The following is a 14,812-nucleotide window of genomic DNA, read 5'->3' on the forward strand; positions in this document are numbered from 1 at the left end:
TATCTGTTTAAAATTCATCAGATGCAGCAACATCTGTTCTTTGCACAGCTGCAAATATTAACGGTGGTACAAAATTACAGCTGTTCATAACATTAATATTAGCAAGCAGATTAACACATGTAACACTGAAGGCATGGGGTCAGAGGGGTGTCAAGCCGGCCTGGCGCCCTATGCAACCCGGGCCGCCAGTTCTCTACCCCTGCCTCGGTTTTTTAAGAATATGGGCTGCTCCCTGGGATCCTAGCATTCACGGTGCACACAAACAAACCAAATAAAACATACATGTTAGGTCACATAAGCAAATTACTTTATAAAGTTCTGTCTTTTGCTTCCACACTTCTTCCTGTTACAGTTAGAGCTGCAGTATTTCTGGTCAGGTAATCTCTGAGGCAGCACAGAGACCATCACAAAATGGGGGCTCAAGGGAAAAATGTAAAATGGCAATATTCATTTAAATATTCAGTATATTCCAGTTTGGTAATATTTTTTAAAATGCCACTTAATATGATGTAAACTAGCTGTATTCATTGTGGGGGTATAGTTTTTCTTTAAAAATGCATCAGCCCCCTACCTTGCCTGCGCCTAAATCCTTTGCATCAGCCCAGGTGCAGGCACACACCGCATGTTTTGGCGTCAAAATTCAAAACCTCACGTTTCTGCACTGAAATTCACTGTGTGTGTGCCTGTACATGGAACAAAGTAATGGATCTGGGTGCAGGAAAGGTGGGGGGGAGTCAGGCGTAGGAATTCTCAGCCTATGTTTTTCAACAGTTATAATTTCAGTCCTGTGTGACATTAGCTCAATTTGCTGAAATTTGTATACTAAGGCCTGACCTGTCTGAGAACAATGTTACAAGAGGGTAACACCACAAGATATCAAATGTCTGATAATTTAATTTAAAACTAAAACTTTCCACCACATCTTCAGTCTGCTCCAAATTTGAATTAATAAAACTCCAACCCCAGTCCGACGCTGACTGTAAGAGTGAGACACCTGAAAGTGTGCTAAGTGAGAAGTCAGATGAGAGTCCTGAAATCTTTGACTGCCAAGTTGTTTGTAAACATAACAAGTGTAAATGATGGTGTGGAAAATGGTACTTTGAATGTTAATGGTGATAAACCAGACAAAGGGTTAGAGGATGTGAGTGTGGAAAATATACAATTACCTCCTGATCATGTGTGTGAGGATGCGCAAGCCAAAGAAGTAGTCTCCAGTGAGCCCAACTGTGTGAGAGTGGAAAAACTGTGCTGGAGTGACAAATGTGTGTGAGGGAATTTTTAAAGGTGGAGTTATAAAAGTGACATGCTATGAAAATTAATAAAAACTATTTTTTTAAAAAAAGGTGGAGTTATAAGTTCCCTAACAAAATGTGTGTCTTTTGTTGAGAAGGACAGTCTGCATGAGTGTGATTTAAATGCATAAATTGGCCAGTAAAACAGAAAACAAAGAAGCAACTGCATGTAGTGCTGCTGTGGAAGGAGTCTTGAAGACAGAAAGTGTCTGTCTGCCAGAGATTGGGTTAAGTCCTGATACAGATGATGCCAAGTATGGGCTGCCTGTTAACACTGAGTGTGCCAGACTGTGTGACTGCATGTGATAGAGGTGATTCCCGAAATTCAGGTATGATAACCTGAAGGAGTAAAGGAAAGCTAAAATACAAAATGTTGGTGATGCCTAGAAGAGGTTTGGGTGTACAGACAAGCTTGTGTGTGTACTAGTGATGAGTGAATGTATTGCCAGCTATGGTTTCGCCTGTTGACTTTAATGCATTTGGACAAAAAAGCAACCATAATAAAAAACACCCATTGACTTTAATGAATTATGACAATGCATTTCTGTAATTTTTCACGAAGCAAAATGGGACAGATTCGCTGATCACTAGTGTGTACACTACAATTGAGTTGTATGTGTTGACTCTTTTACGTGCTGGAAAAAGGTCCCTAGAGCATGAAATCAGTCGGATGGGCTGAAGCAAAGGAGGGGGATATGTGGTCGAATACCCAAGGAAATGTGTGTTTTGCCTTTAATTTCTCCAGAATAGGAGATGAAAACTGCAAGGGAGATGTTACTAAACAGAGAATGGTGTCTCTGCTTAAAAAAAATTGCTGTCTGGCCCTAAAAGCTATAGGGGCAGATTTACAAAAAACTCTGGCGACTTTTCATTTTTCAGGGTGATAGGCTGCAAAAGATCGTACATTTTTTCTCGTGTACCCGGCTTCCCCCCCTACATTTCCTTACAAATGGCACATAAACTATACACTGGCAATATAACAACTCTATTTTATTTTATTAAGGTTTCCCGGGCTTGTGTAGTGTAATGTATTGGCTGCAACATATACGTCCATTCAACTTTAACTTCCCAACATATGCAAATTAGGCAACGCTAGCGCAACTTCGCTTTGCTTGCCGCAGTAACGCTAGCGTTACTTCGCCAGTATTCGGCACCCTAGATGCAACTTTGGATTTTAGTGAATTAGCGTTTTCCTGGCAAATCTACGCCTGGCGAAGTGTTGCAATGTGAGCGAAGCCGTCGCTGGCGAATTTTCGGAGGTTAGTGAATTTGCCAAATAGTGTTCTGGAAGGAACAGACAACCCATTCCAGTGGTCCATTTCACATGTTGGAGCTCACTTTCCATAGGAAGGCTATCCTGTGGAAAGCTATTTAATTGTAGAGAGAGTGTTAGGAAGGTCTCTCAGAGCAGGGCACAGAACAGGAAAGGTTACCTGTCTGTGTTAGGAACTCCCAGGGGTACTGGGGTGCTGCCTGCCACTGCAAGGAGTAAAGGTAGTTGTAAAGGTAGTTGTGACCAGGTGACTGAGAGTCTAAAGTGATTGAAGTGCTGCCAGAAAGTGAGACAAGCCAGAGGCTGGTGAGCTGATATCCCAGGAGAAGAGAGAAAGCAAGGCTTAGTGAGAAGCCCATAATATTCCAGAGTGGGGAAACCACCCTGTATGATAACACCAGAGTGGGGGAAAGTTTTGGAATGCGGCTGTTGAAATGCTAATAAACTGTGTTCTTGTTGCTTTTATGTTGGGAAGAGTTTTCTTGAATAAATCTGTGTTTTGCCTGAAGTCGTGGTGTCACTGTTTTTATGCTACAGATCCTACCTGCCTGCCATAGCTAATTTTCCACCAATATTAAGTGTACAAGCAGCCATCTTGTCACAATAGCATTACAATTTATTTCATCTGCATGCTTACATATGTTTTCTTTATTTTCACTTTTTTCTTTTTTTTCAGGTTGTTTGGTAAAGAAAATGAAAAATAATTATTTTTTCATAAACAGGCTTCCAGATTTTAAGGCCATAAATGAAAGCTAGCTTCCTCCTGGTAAGTACATTAATTCTCCTGAATTGTCATTGAATTAATTCATCTCCCATGCCCAATACAGTGGAAAGTAATCTTTCCAAAGGATGACGTGGATCCTGTTTATGCATTATCATCCTCAGCTGCCAGCCAGCATTTATAGCAAACCTGAGCAGAGAAATGTCCAGTCATTCTGATTAACTTCACCAAAGACGTTGGGAAACACTCCAGAGTAAAAATCTAATTTCCAGAGGTTATATCTTTGCAGACTGCACAATGCATTAAGCTAATGCATAATCATTAACAGTGATTCAGCCTCTATTTTATATTATAACTGAGCCAAGAATCCATTTTGTCTGTTCTCCTAAAATAAACTTTACATATAAATTTACTTGACTCAAGCACAAGTTAATATGATACAAATTTGTAAACAACACTTGCCAAAACAAACTAGCTAATGCAACATGACATTTACATGACATTTACAAATTAAAATGTCTTACCTCTGGCCATTTGTATGCAATGAATGGATACATATCAGATACTGGATTCAAAGAAATGGTAGCGGCGAGCTGAAAACAATTTAGCCTACAGTAGCATTAAATAAAAATAGGATAAAAATAAAGAAAAAAGAGCTATATTGGCACTTTATCCAGTTATGGATTTAGAAAACAGTATATATATATATTCTGTGGGATTGTGTCTGCTGTGTAAAATCACTGGACTTGCATGTTTGAGGCAGGATTAATTCAAACTTATTCCTTCATATTTTATAGAAAGCATTTTTACTGTTTACTGGGAATACAATAGCTGCTCCTACTCATTACACAAATGCAATCTACTTCTCACACATAAATATGTAGTCAAATAAATGCTATATAACCTATGCCAATAATGGTTACTTAATATCTATTACAAAATAAATGTACATGTATGGGATCTGTTATCCAGAAACCCGTTAAACAGAAAGCTCAGAATTACAGATAGACTCCATGGACCAATGATCCAAATTTTTAAAAATGGTTTCCTGTTTTTCTGCAATAATAAAACAGTACCTTGTACCTTGATCCAGACAAAGATTTCATTAATCCAATTTCATTGGAAGCAAAACCAGTTTATTTGGCTTATTGAATGTTTATGTGATTTTCTATTAGACTTACAGGGGTTGTTCACCTTCAAAACACTTTTTCCAGTTCACTTGTTTTCAGATTGTTCACCATAAACAAATACTTTTTTCCATTGCTTTCCATCTTTTGTTTTTTTCCCAAAATGTAAGTTTAAAGAGGTGGTTCACCTTTAAGGTAACCTTTAGTATGTTATAGAACTAATTCTAAGCAACTTTTCAATTGGTTTTCATTATTTATTTTTTATAGTTTTATAGTTATTTGCCTTTTTCTTCTGACTCTTTGCAGTTTTCAAATGGGTGTTGCTGACTCCCTTCTAAAAAATGAATGCTCTGTAAAGCTACAAATGTATTTTTATTGTACTTTTTATTACTGATCCTTCTATTCAGGCCCTCTCCTATTCATAGTCCAGTCCTTTATTCAAATGAATGCATGGTTGCTAGGGTAATTTGGACCCTAGTTACCTGATGAGTTAAGATGCAAATTGAAGAGCTGCTGAATAAAAAGCTAAATAACTCAAAAACCTTTAATAATAAAAAATGAAAACCAATTGCAAATTGTCTCACAATATCACTCTCTACAACATACTAAAAGTTATCTCAAAAGTGAATAACCCATTGAAAGTGTAATGTCCCTGTCTCTCGTGTTTCAGTCTGGCAGCTCAGTGACCCAGGAGCTACATTTAGTTGATACAATTAATTGATACATTTTTCAGCAGCATCTTTGGAATATTAGCAACTATTGTATCAATTGTAACAGTTGCCTTTAATGAAATTCAGGGATTCTATTCAGCAAGGCTAAAGATAACAAATGTATCAACTTAAATGTATCAATTTAAAACAGTTAAAGCGTCGCAAGACTCACAACCCCTGCCCCAAGAGCTGCTTTTGAAGGTGAAAAATGAAACTTTACACTTCAGTATTAGAAAAATGGTCAGAAATAGAAAAAGTAATTGGAAAAAGTATTTATTTTTGTTGAACAATCTGAAACCAACTGTACTGAAAAAAAGTATCTGAAAGTGAACAACACCTTTAAGGTATGAAGATCCAAATTACAAATGTCCTAAGCATTCTGGATAATAGGTCCCATACATTTATAGCATTATTTTTGTTTTAATGACTTCGACCTTGCACCTTAGGCCCTATGCAGCGACATAAATGAAGCACAGACTACAAATGCTGAGGGGGTCTCAGGAGTGGAGAGGACCCAGTGCGCCCAGACTGGTGTGTAGATAAATACTATATATTGGGCCTAAAATTGTTCAGCAAACCCCCCCAGCTACAGCCACTGTACATTTAAGCAATACTGACACAATTTGACCTATTTTGGATTTTTCGGCCATAACACAACCTGATATCCTGGGATTAGCACATATTTTTCAAAATGTTATATTTTTGGGTGAGACAAAACTACAAGACCAATAGACTAATGGTGGCCGGCCATACACATGGAGATCTGCTCATTTGGCGATGTCGCCAAACGAGTGGTTCTCTCCCCAATATGCCCACATTGAGGTGGCGATATTGGGCTGATCCGATCGTGGGCCCTAGGGCCCAATGATTCGATCAGAATGGAGGCAATAAGGGCGGTCGGATCGCGGGACCGCATGAACGAGCCGATGCGGCCTGCCTCCAACAGGATTTTTTACCCTTCCCGATTGACAGCATCTAAAAAATTTCCCCCTGCCCCAGAATAAACCAAGGCCGAAACTTTAACTGAACCCCCAGGCCAGGACAAAACTACAGGTACTAAGTCTTTTGAGGCGAATTGGGGAGAGGAAATCTCTCTATCCAAATGGAGCTTCCCTTCTCCACTTTTTTTTTTGGACTTTCAGGCATCTTGGGACAATTTTTAAGGAAATGCCCCCACAATGTATGGCATAGACCCAGGGATCGCCTATGGGCCCTTTCCTCGGGAGACAAGCGTGTAGCCCCCAATTGCATGGGTTCCCCCTGAGGGTTAGGAAACGAGGGAGTTGGTGACTCATCATTACATATAATAGGGAAATCTGTATCCGCATGCCAGGGGGCACACCACTGGACCACCAGGGTAAGTGACTGTTATTATAGCTGGTCTGTCGGCAGTTTTTATGGACCCGTGTATGGGGGCCTTTTGGAGCATACTAGGCATTCAGGTTGTTGTGCACTCCCACACAGAAAAACAAGCAGCAATCTGACTTCCAGTTCTCCTCAATCAGTGTGCAGGACTTTGCTGGGATACTGGGTCTTGGGGATGGTACAGAAAAATAGTGAAATACGGTTCAGCATAAATCAATATTCCTTTGCATTTTATGCTTTTAATTCCTACAGTATGCTGGTTTCATAAAAATGACACTAGTTAATCAATAAAAAAAACTTTGTTTTTTTTTTATAATATCAGCATTTCTATCTACCAAAGGGAATTTTTTAAAGAAATTTGTAAATAGTGAGAGATTATTATAATTATCATTTACAGTAGCATTGAAGCCAGAAAAAGAGTATAGAGAGATATGCTGGCCATACTACAGGTATGAGATTTATTATTCAGAATGCTCGGAATCTGGGGTATTTCTGCAATTTTGATCTCTTTACATTCAGGGGGTTATCAAACTCTGAAATATTCTCACTTTTTTTCTGAAAACCACTCCGATCAAACCTGCATGGACTTCCCCCCCCCTATTAATTAATACATTTCCATAAATTTTTCTTATGTGGAAAAAGTCACAAAAAAATTGTAAACAAATCCGGATACTATGATTTTTTTCAGATTTTGCACTGGAAACCTAGGACTTTTTCGTAAAATCACCCAAAAGCTACGATTTTTTCTGTACAAAACTCAGAAAATCTTCCATTTGCTACATATTCTCTGCAGGTTTGAGTTGGAGTACTTTTTTTTATTTGACTTTTAACACCACTGGATCCAGAAAAAATCCAGAAAAAGATTGTATTTTCCGTTTTAAAAGTCTGACTAGAAAAATTCGGAGCTCCCTTAAATCTACTTTAAATTAATTAAACCATTAAATAAACCCAATAGGATTGTTTTGCCTCTAATAAGGATTAAGTACAGGTATGGGACCTGGGGTTTTTGTGATAATGGATCTTTCCATAATTTGGATCTTTATACCTTAAGTCTATAAGAAAATAATGTAAACATTAAGGGGGTTATTTACTAAACTCCAATTTTTTTGGTTGAAGTTTTAAAGGGGAAAATATTTTTTTTAAAGCGATAATCCGAAAAAATTGTACAATTCTGATTTTAAAAGATTTTGTAAAGTCGTTTCCTGCACTAGATTTTTTCAAGTACATATACTGAGAAATATGGTAAATATGGTCTGGGTTTGCTTTTAATAAGGATTAATTATAACGTAGCTTGGATCAAGTACAAGGAACTCTTTTATTATTACAGAGAAAAAGAAATTTGAATTTTTAAAAATATGAATTATTTGATTAAAATGGAGTTTAAGGGAGACTGCCTTCCCATAATTCAGAACTTTCTGGATAATGGGTTTCCAGATAATGGATCCTATACCTGTACAAATAAACAAACTGAATTCTAATTACAAGAAAAACCTTGTTAGGAGATTATGTAAAAATAACCCATAAGGTGTGACATCCATTATAAATAATGGATCTTACTGTTTTCACTGACCTTCTTAAAATATACACATTTTGCATTTTTATATTTATAATATTTAACTGCAACTCCAAATTAGACAAAGAGTTAAGATAGACATAATATTACCATTGACACAGCCTTTCTGACCACAAAACATCTAAAACTATAGACAAGCACTTTCTAGAAAGGGGAGCTTGGGAAGAGCAAAATATTTTGCCTTGTTTTGCTGAGAAAAAATGCATACATTGTAATGAAAAATGATCACATGCAAAAACGCCCTTTGACTTCAATGCACTTGGCGACTCTTTTGGAAGTTTTTGAAATGAACCATGTCAGATTAGCCCATCACTAAAGGGGACATCTTATATTTAATTACCTGAGAGCTGATTTAGTTCCTTCTCTGAGAGAGAGTGAGTAAAACAATCATATTTTACTGCAGCAAGAAACACGTATTGGATTCAAACAATGCTTCCCCTAAAGGCTTAAATGAACAATATTTACTAACGTACTAGCCAAGCACAGAAATATCAGCCTGTTAGAAGAAAACAATGATTTAAAAGATTCCCTATAACCTCTATAACGTTTTGGACTATTGTGTACTCAATATTTTGCATCACTGTGGAGACCAGCAGCATAGTTGCTACATGCAGATACCATCAAAGCCTCTTCCTCTTTTCCTGTCTTCCTCCTGCCTCTCTTTACAGGTATGGGACCTGTTATTCAGAATGCTTGGGACCTTAGGTTTTCTGGAAAAAGAAATCCTGTAATTTGGAACTCCATATGTTGTTTAATAAAAAATTATTTTAACATTAAATAAACCCAATAGGATTGTTTTGCACCCAATAAGGATTAATTATAACATAGTTAGTATCAAGTAAAAGGTATTATTTTATTATTATTATAATTATTATAATTATTTGATTCAAATAGAGTCTATGAGAAATGGTCTTCCCGTAATCCAGAGCTTGCTGGATAATGGGTTTTGGCATAATGGATCTCATACATGTATTTCCTTCCACCCAGGATATTTTAGCATTACTGTACCTTAGACTAGGGTTGCCACAGACAACAAAATTGATAAGCAACTTTTACAGATTCACCAGGGCTGCTCACTGCAATACAAATACCAGCCAAGTTTGACAAATAAGGAAACTTGATTGTCTTTTTTAAACACATATTAGCTATGCAAGATATTTTTGGCCAAACCGAGACCTGCTAGTCTCAGATCCCCAAAGTAATGTTTTCTTTCATAGTAGTATCATATTTTTCATTATTATAAATGAAAAATGACATTAAACTTATGTTAAGCTGTTTACGTTAGAGTGAATAGGCCAATATATGGCTACAAATTTTAAAAAGTTACTTATTAGATAAAGTTTTGTCACATTGTTGTGAACTCACACAATGTTAAATATTTTGTAGAAACGGGGAAGGAAAGTGCAACTTAGGTTCTTGATGCTTTTGTGCAGTAAGAGAATTCTATATGGAACTGACCCTGGTGCTGAAAAATCATCACAAATTGCACATATATACAACGACATTGCTTCTAAAAATGGAAAATAATGTTAGGTGATCTACATTTCTTTTTTAAAAAGCAGTGATATATGTAACTAAATCCATGCAAAAGATGTTTCCATACAAATCACTGAAAAGCCACATACAGCACTCAGTGCTATGCAAACAATTTTATTTGCTACAGGATGTTGTCTGAAGATATAAAATATTTATGACATTTAAAAAAAACAGCTTAAAGGAGATGACCACTCGAAAAATATTATTTGCCTAAGGAAAGAAAATATAATACTATGCAACGTTCCAATAAGGCAGTATTTTGTTTGTCTTTCTCTGTTCTCTGGTTTATACGAATTCTACAGAAAAAATAGTCCTCCTCCATACCTGTTAATCAGCTGGCTTCTGCAACATTCAAGAGTCACAACCAATAGTGAAGAGAAAAGAAAGGGACAGACACACATAGATTTAGCTGCAATGTCATAACATTAAAGGATTAGCTAGTATGCTGGTATATGTGATGTGTCGCCACTGGTGTATTTTTCTTAGACGCACCCAGAAAAGTTCTAAAACGGGTATTTTTAAAATTGGTTTAACAGGTATATCTAACTGAAAACAGCACAAGACTAATTTTGGCATCTGAGATATTGTGTTAATAATAATAGTATTTCTTTTATATAGTAAAGTTGCAATATTTTAAACAATCTATGCCTCTTTGTGTACATGGGTCTGTACATGGGTTGAAAATGTGGGTGACCATTGTGGATTAAGGTTGGGTGTGGGGAAGTACATTCCTCTGCCCCTGAAGATTTCCTATTGTGAAACTGGAGGTGCACACATATAGACCTTCTGTAAACTTGGCAACTTTTATTATACAGTATAACCTGAACTTTTTATTACATAACCTGAAACTACACACTTTTAATTTGCTGGTTTATAAAGATGTACATTATATGCCCTTTATATATTGTTTACTATATATGATACACCAAGGGGATTATTTATTATGCTGTATAAAATGAAATTTGCTGAAAAAACGGCTACAGATTTTCCGCCTTTATTTTTACTCTGCTTCAGACCTTTGTAAGTAAGTTGGGGCGGAAGTTGCTCAAAGAAAAAACGCGTACAAAAACTTACGCCATTTTATACACCTGGCGAATTATTCCTCCATTTTTTGCACCACATAATAAATCTGACCCCAAGTCTCATTGTTTCATGAGATGAAGTGAGAGAAAAACATACACAACCCATTGCAGCCCTTGCATGGTGGGAATTTCCTTCAATTTTGACCAAGTCCCATATAGTGGTCAAGAAGGCCAATCAGTTTGGACCCAAACAGAGGTCATTTGGTATCATGTAGTCATGGATGGAGTCAGCAGCCAGTATTAGCCCTGGTATGTCTAGTGTTACAGACATAGATGAGACAGTAAAAAGTACAATTTTTTTTACAAAAGCTGGGCAACTGGATCATAAAAGAGGAAGATGGCAGTAGATATGATTAGGATGAAATACAGATGACTTTGCATGAAATGGATTGGACACACATGAAGGTATAAAGTCAAAAGTAATCATGTATAGTGGGATGAGGAAGAGTGAATGTCTATAAAAGTGAACAGTTGGACTTAAATTAAATAATTATCATTATTATGGACATGTTACCATTAACAGAAAAAATGACAGTCCAGTTTTAGAAACAGAGAAAGGGGGGATTTTTATTTTAAATACTTGGCTGCTGGGCCTGACAAGCTTTTCTATTCGTGGTCTTAAACATGAGAGGATGTTAAATAACTCAGGAACCAGACATAGAAACGTTCAATGCCCCCTCTACGATACCACCTTTTGCCAATGTTTAAAGCAAGTGCTTTATTGAAAGTACACCTAGTGCCTATAAATACAATGCATTATTTGTGCCAGTTTCAGCCCTAAAGAAGTTGTGTCATTTCTAAAATTGTTTAGTGCAATACTTAATATACAGGTCTGGACGATAATGTTGCATTAAAGAGAAGGTCTGGTCTTCTGAGAACCTGTTCATCCTTCATATGCCATTTACTTAGTATGGCTATATATCCTCCTTTATATGGTTAGTTTCTCTTGTGCCTTATTGTTCAGCATTGATTTATACAGCATTTTTAACCTGTAATTTAGATATCACCTAGCAATGATCAGAGTAAAACTTTTCTATATAAAGCATGGAGCAGCTTACTGTGTGAACATCAGTAACACTTCTCTAATGCATTTAGCTGCTGGCAATAGGACAACAAAGATTTTACATGATAATATACACAATGGAGATAAATGAACCTGTTTGTTAAGTAAAACAAACTTTAAATCCAAAGTTAGTTCATTGAGACTAAAAATGTAAGGCATCTCTCTCAAAGTATACTAGGTACCCATTCCCTGGTAATACGAGTGTCTCTTGTTTAATGCATAGTATATGAAGGAGACAGACACACATGTATAAAACAGAAATAACCAAACAGCAGGTTCCATTAACTGATCACCATTTTGAAAGCTTGGTTGCTGTGAATAACTGGTGGAAATGTTATGAATCACCTAATCATGAGTATATACTGTATGCATAGTAATACATTGGGGCTGGAGTTTGCATTGGGTAAATCATTTCATTGAATTTGGCTACAAATCCTTTCAATTTCTATTTAAACACAGGGGGTTTTTTTTGTTTTACTTTTGCCCAAGACCAGAAACTAGAAGCCCATCATTCTAATTCTACAGTGCATCCTCATTTATCTGGATTTGCTCTGCTGTGTTAGAGGTAAGTGTGAAAGGAGAGGTAGAATGAGTTACTTTGGACATTATTGTGCTTCAGATGATTTCCTGTAATGGTTAGTTTCTCCCCCCCCCCTTCTGGCTTTCAAGCCATGGGCCTCATATGTTATAATACTTAACCTAAACGACTGTCAAGCGGCTATATGTCCTCGTTGGGAAGAAAGCCTTATTAATACTGTTTACTATTTAATATGCCTGGATATTTATTTTCCTGTTGGTTAAACCATGAGGCAGCATCTTACATTGTTATAGCGCTTATTTTCCTTATGTCTGCAACTCTTGGGTAATTTATTTTGTGCTGTCCATGCTAGCATGCCAATATTGATTGATGTATAGTCTGTACTCTGGAGATTTATATAGCTACCTGCTCTGCAATATCTACCCTACATTGTCTGCTAAATATGAAACATGCTGTTTGTATAAACAGCCTCATCCAAATGACACACAAATGAGTGTGTGTGTGTCTGTCACTTTGTGTGTCTGTCACTGTGAGTGTGTGTCAGTGTTTGTGTGTCTGTCACTGTGTGAGTGTGTGTCAGTGTTTGTGTGTCTGTCACTATGAGTGTGTGTCGGTCACTATGAGTGTGTGTCAATGTTTGTGTGTCTGTCACTGTGAGTGTGTGTCAGTGTTTGTGTGTCTGTCACTCTGTGAGTGTGTGTCAGTGTTTGTGTGTCTGTCACTGTGAGTGTGTGTCAGCGTGTGTGTCTGTCACTATGAGTGTGTGTCAGTGTATGTGTGTCTGTCACTGTGTGAGTGTGTGTGTGTCAGTAGCAATGGCAGACAAATTGGTAAGCAGTCATACCAGGGTGGGGGTGCAGGCTATAAGGACGCACTTGATGTAAATTACGGTACTACAGGCACAGGAGGATATATTACGGTACTAAAGGGCCAGGCGCACATAAACGTGCAAGTTTATATAGCATGCTGGTTACTGAGCAATGCTGGGCATTCAGCTGGTTGACAGGCTTCTTTCTGTCATTGTAACCAGTTGAGTACTCCACAGCATCCATTCTGGATCCATATATATATATATATATATATATATATATATATATATTTAAATATACACACACACACACACACACAGATATATACCGCAGTGCTCCTACCTGTTCTGAACCTTGAAAGCAGATCTTGCAGGTCGGGGGACTCGGCGTATCGTTGCTCTGGACGCTGTCTGAGTCAGTCCTGGTACCTCCGTGTAAAGCTGCCCCTGCGCCCCCCTCAACTACAGCATTGGGCTTGTCCACGTACTCATTCACCCGATCTTCCTGCCGCTGCTCCTCGCTCTCCTGCATCCCTACCGGCAGCAGCGGCGGCTGGTGTGTGTAGGGGCGCGCTGGGTGCAGCTATAGTGCGGCGCGAGGGTCACTGTGTGTTCGGCTCCATGGCTAGAACGCTTTGAATTATGTGCTGCCCGTCAGGACACGGGGAGGAGGAGGAGACTGCTGCTGCTACTGCTGGAATACTAGTAATACTGCGTGTCATGGGCACATCAGCGACACTGCGTGCCCTGAGCGCGTTGTGCCAATGCTGAGCCTGGGATGGTGCCAAGTAACGTACTACATGGAGAGTGGGATAGTGCATGGCACGTGGTGGGCACAGCGCTAGTGCCGAAGCTGGTGCGTCTGGACGGGGCGGCAACGCGTCTGTACAGTGTGGATTATGCTATTATATAACGCGTAAATAATGCATAGACCGTCCGCTTGTTTCTGCCGGATATGTTATATGGTTGTAGTCTCTGTCACTATGCGCACTGTAATTCCTATAGCGTACCATACACACACCCCTCCCTACTTTCACATAAATCATATATACCCATACCTATACTAACTATAGAGTTTAATATCACAACAGTCTTTGATATTATGTCTGTCCAAAAAATCATCCAAGCCATTCTTAAAGGCATTAACAGAATCAGCCATCACAACATCACCCGGCAGTGCATTCCACAACCTCACTGTCCTCACTGTGAAGAACCACCTACATTGCTTCAAATGAAAGCTCTTTTCCTCTAGTCTGGAAAACCTTGACCAGGGTTCCTAGCTACAAAACAAACCCAAAACTAGCCAAGAGGCAGTGCCAGATTTAAATAGCAGATGCCCCTAGGCCCACTGCTGTTCGTCGGTCCCTGTCTCCTCCCCCTAATATGGATTGGTGCACTGGAAATGTAAAAAATTATTGTATCTCCAGCACATCCCCAGTGTTTTTGAACCAATGTGGGTGTGGTTGGGGCGGCATGCCGCCCCCCTAAAATCCTGCCAACCTAGGCCTGGGCCTTGGTGGCCTTTCTACAAATCCAGGCCTGTCAAGAGGCATGTCAAAATTAGCCTAAAAATAGCACAATATATGCAGTAATAAAAAGTCTAAAAAATAAATGAATATATGTGAAAATATGCCTTTTTCAAATTTTCACTATTTCGCAAATGTTTCCATAAAGTAATCTGAGACAGATTCACCCGTCACCAGGGGCATAACTTTAGAGGAGGG

General features: G+C 38.2%; 1 protein-coding gene across 1 annotated transcript in view; it reads right to left on the minus strand.

Moving 5' to 3' along the window:
• LOC121395084 (E3 ubiquitin-protein ligase MARCHF11-like) overlaps window positions 1-13,910 on the minus strand; it is a 33,839-nt gene extending 19,929 nt beyond the window's left edge. The window contains exon 1 of the mRNA XM_041567642.1: window positions 13,432-13,910. Coding sequence (XP_041423576.1) covers window positions 13,432-13,620 — 189 coding nt within the window. The 5' untranslated portion in view covers window positions 13,621-13,910. The remainder of the gene's footprint in view (window positions 1-13,431) is intronic.
• Between the last annotated feature and the right edge of the window lie 902 nt (window positions 13,911-14,812).

The sequence above is a fragment of the Xenopus laevis genome, chromosome 6S, assembly GCF_017654675.1.
Source record: "Xenopus laevis strain J_2021 chromosome 6S, Xenopus_laevis_v10.1, whole genome shotgun sequence".
NCBI lineage: Eukaryota > Metazoa > Chordata > Amphibia > Anura > Pipidae > Xenopus > Xenopus laevis.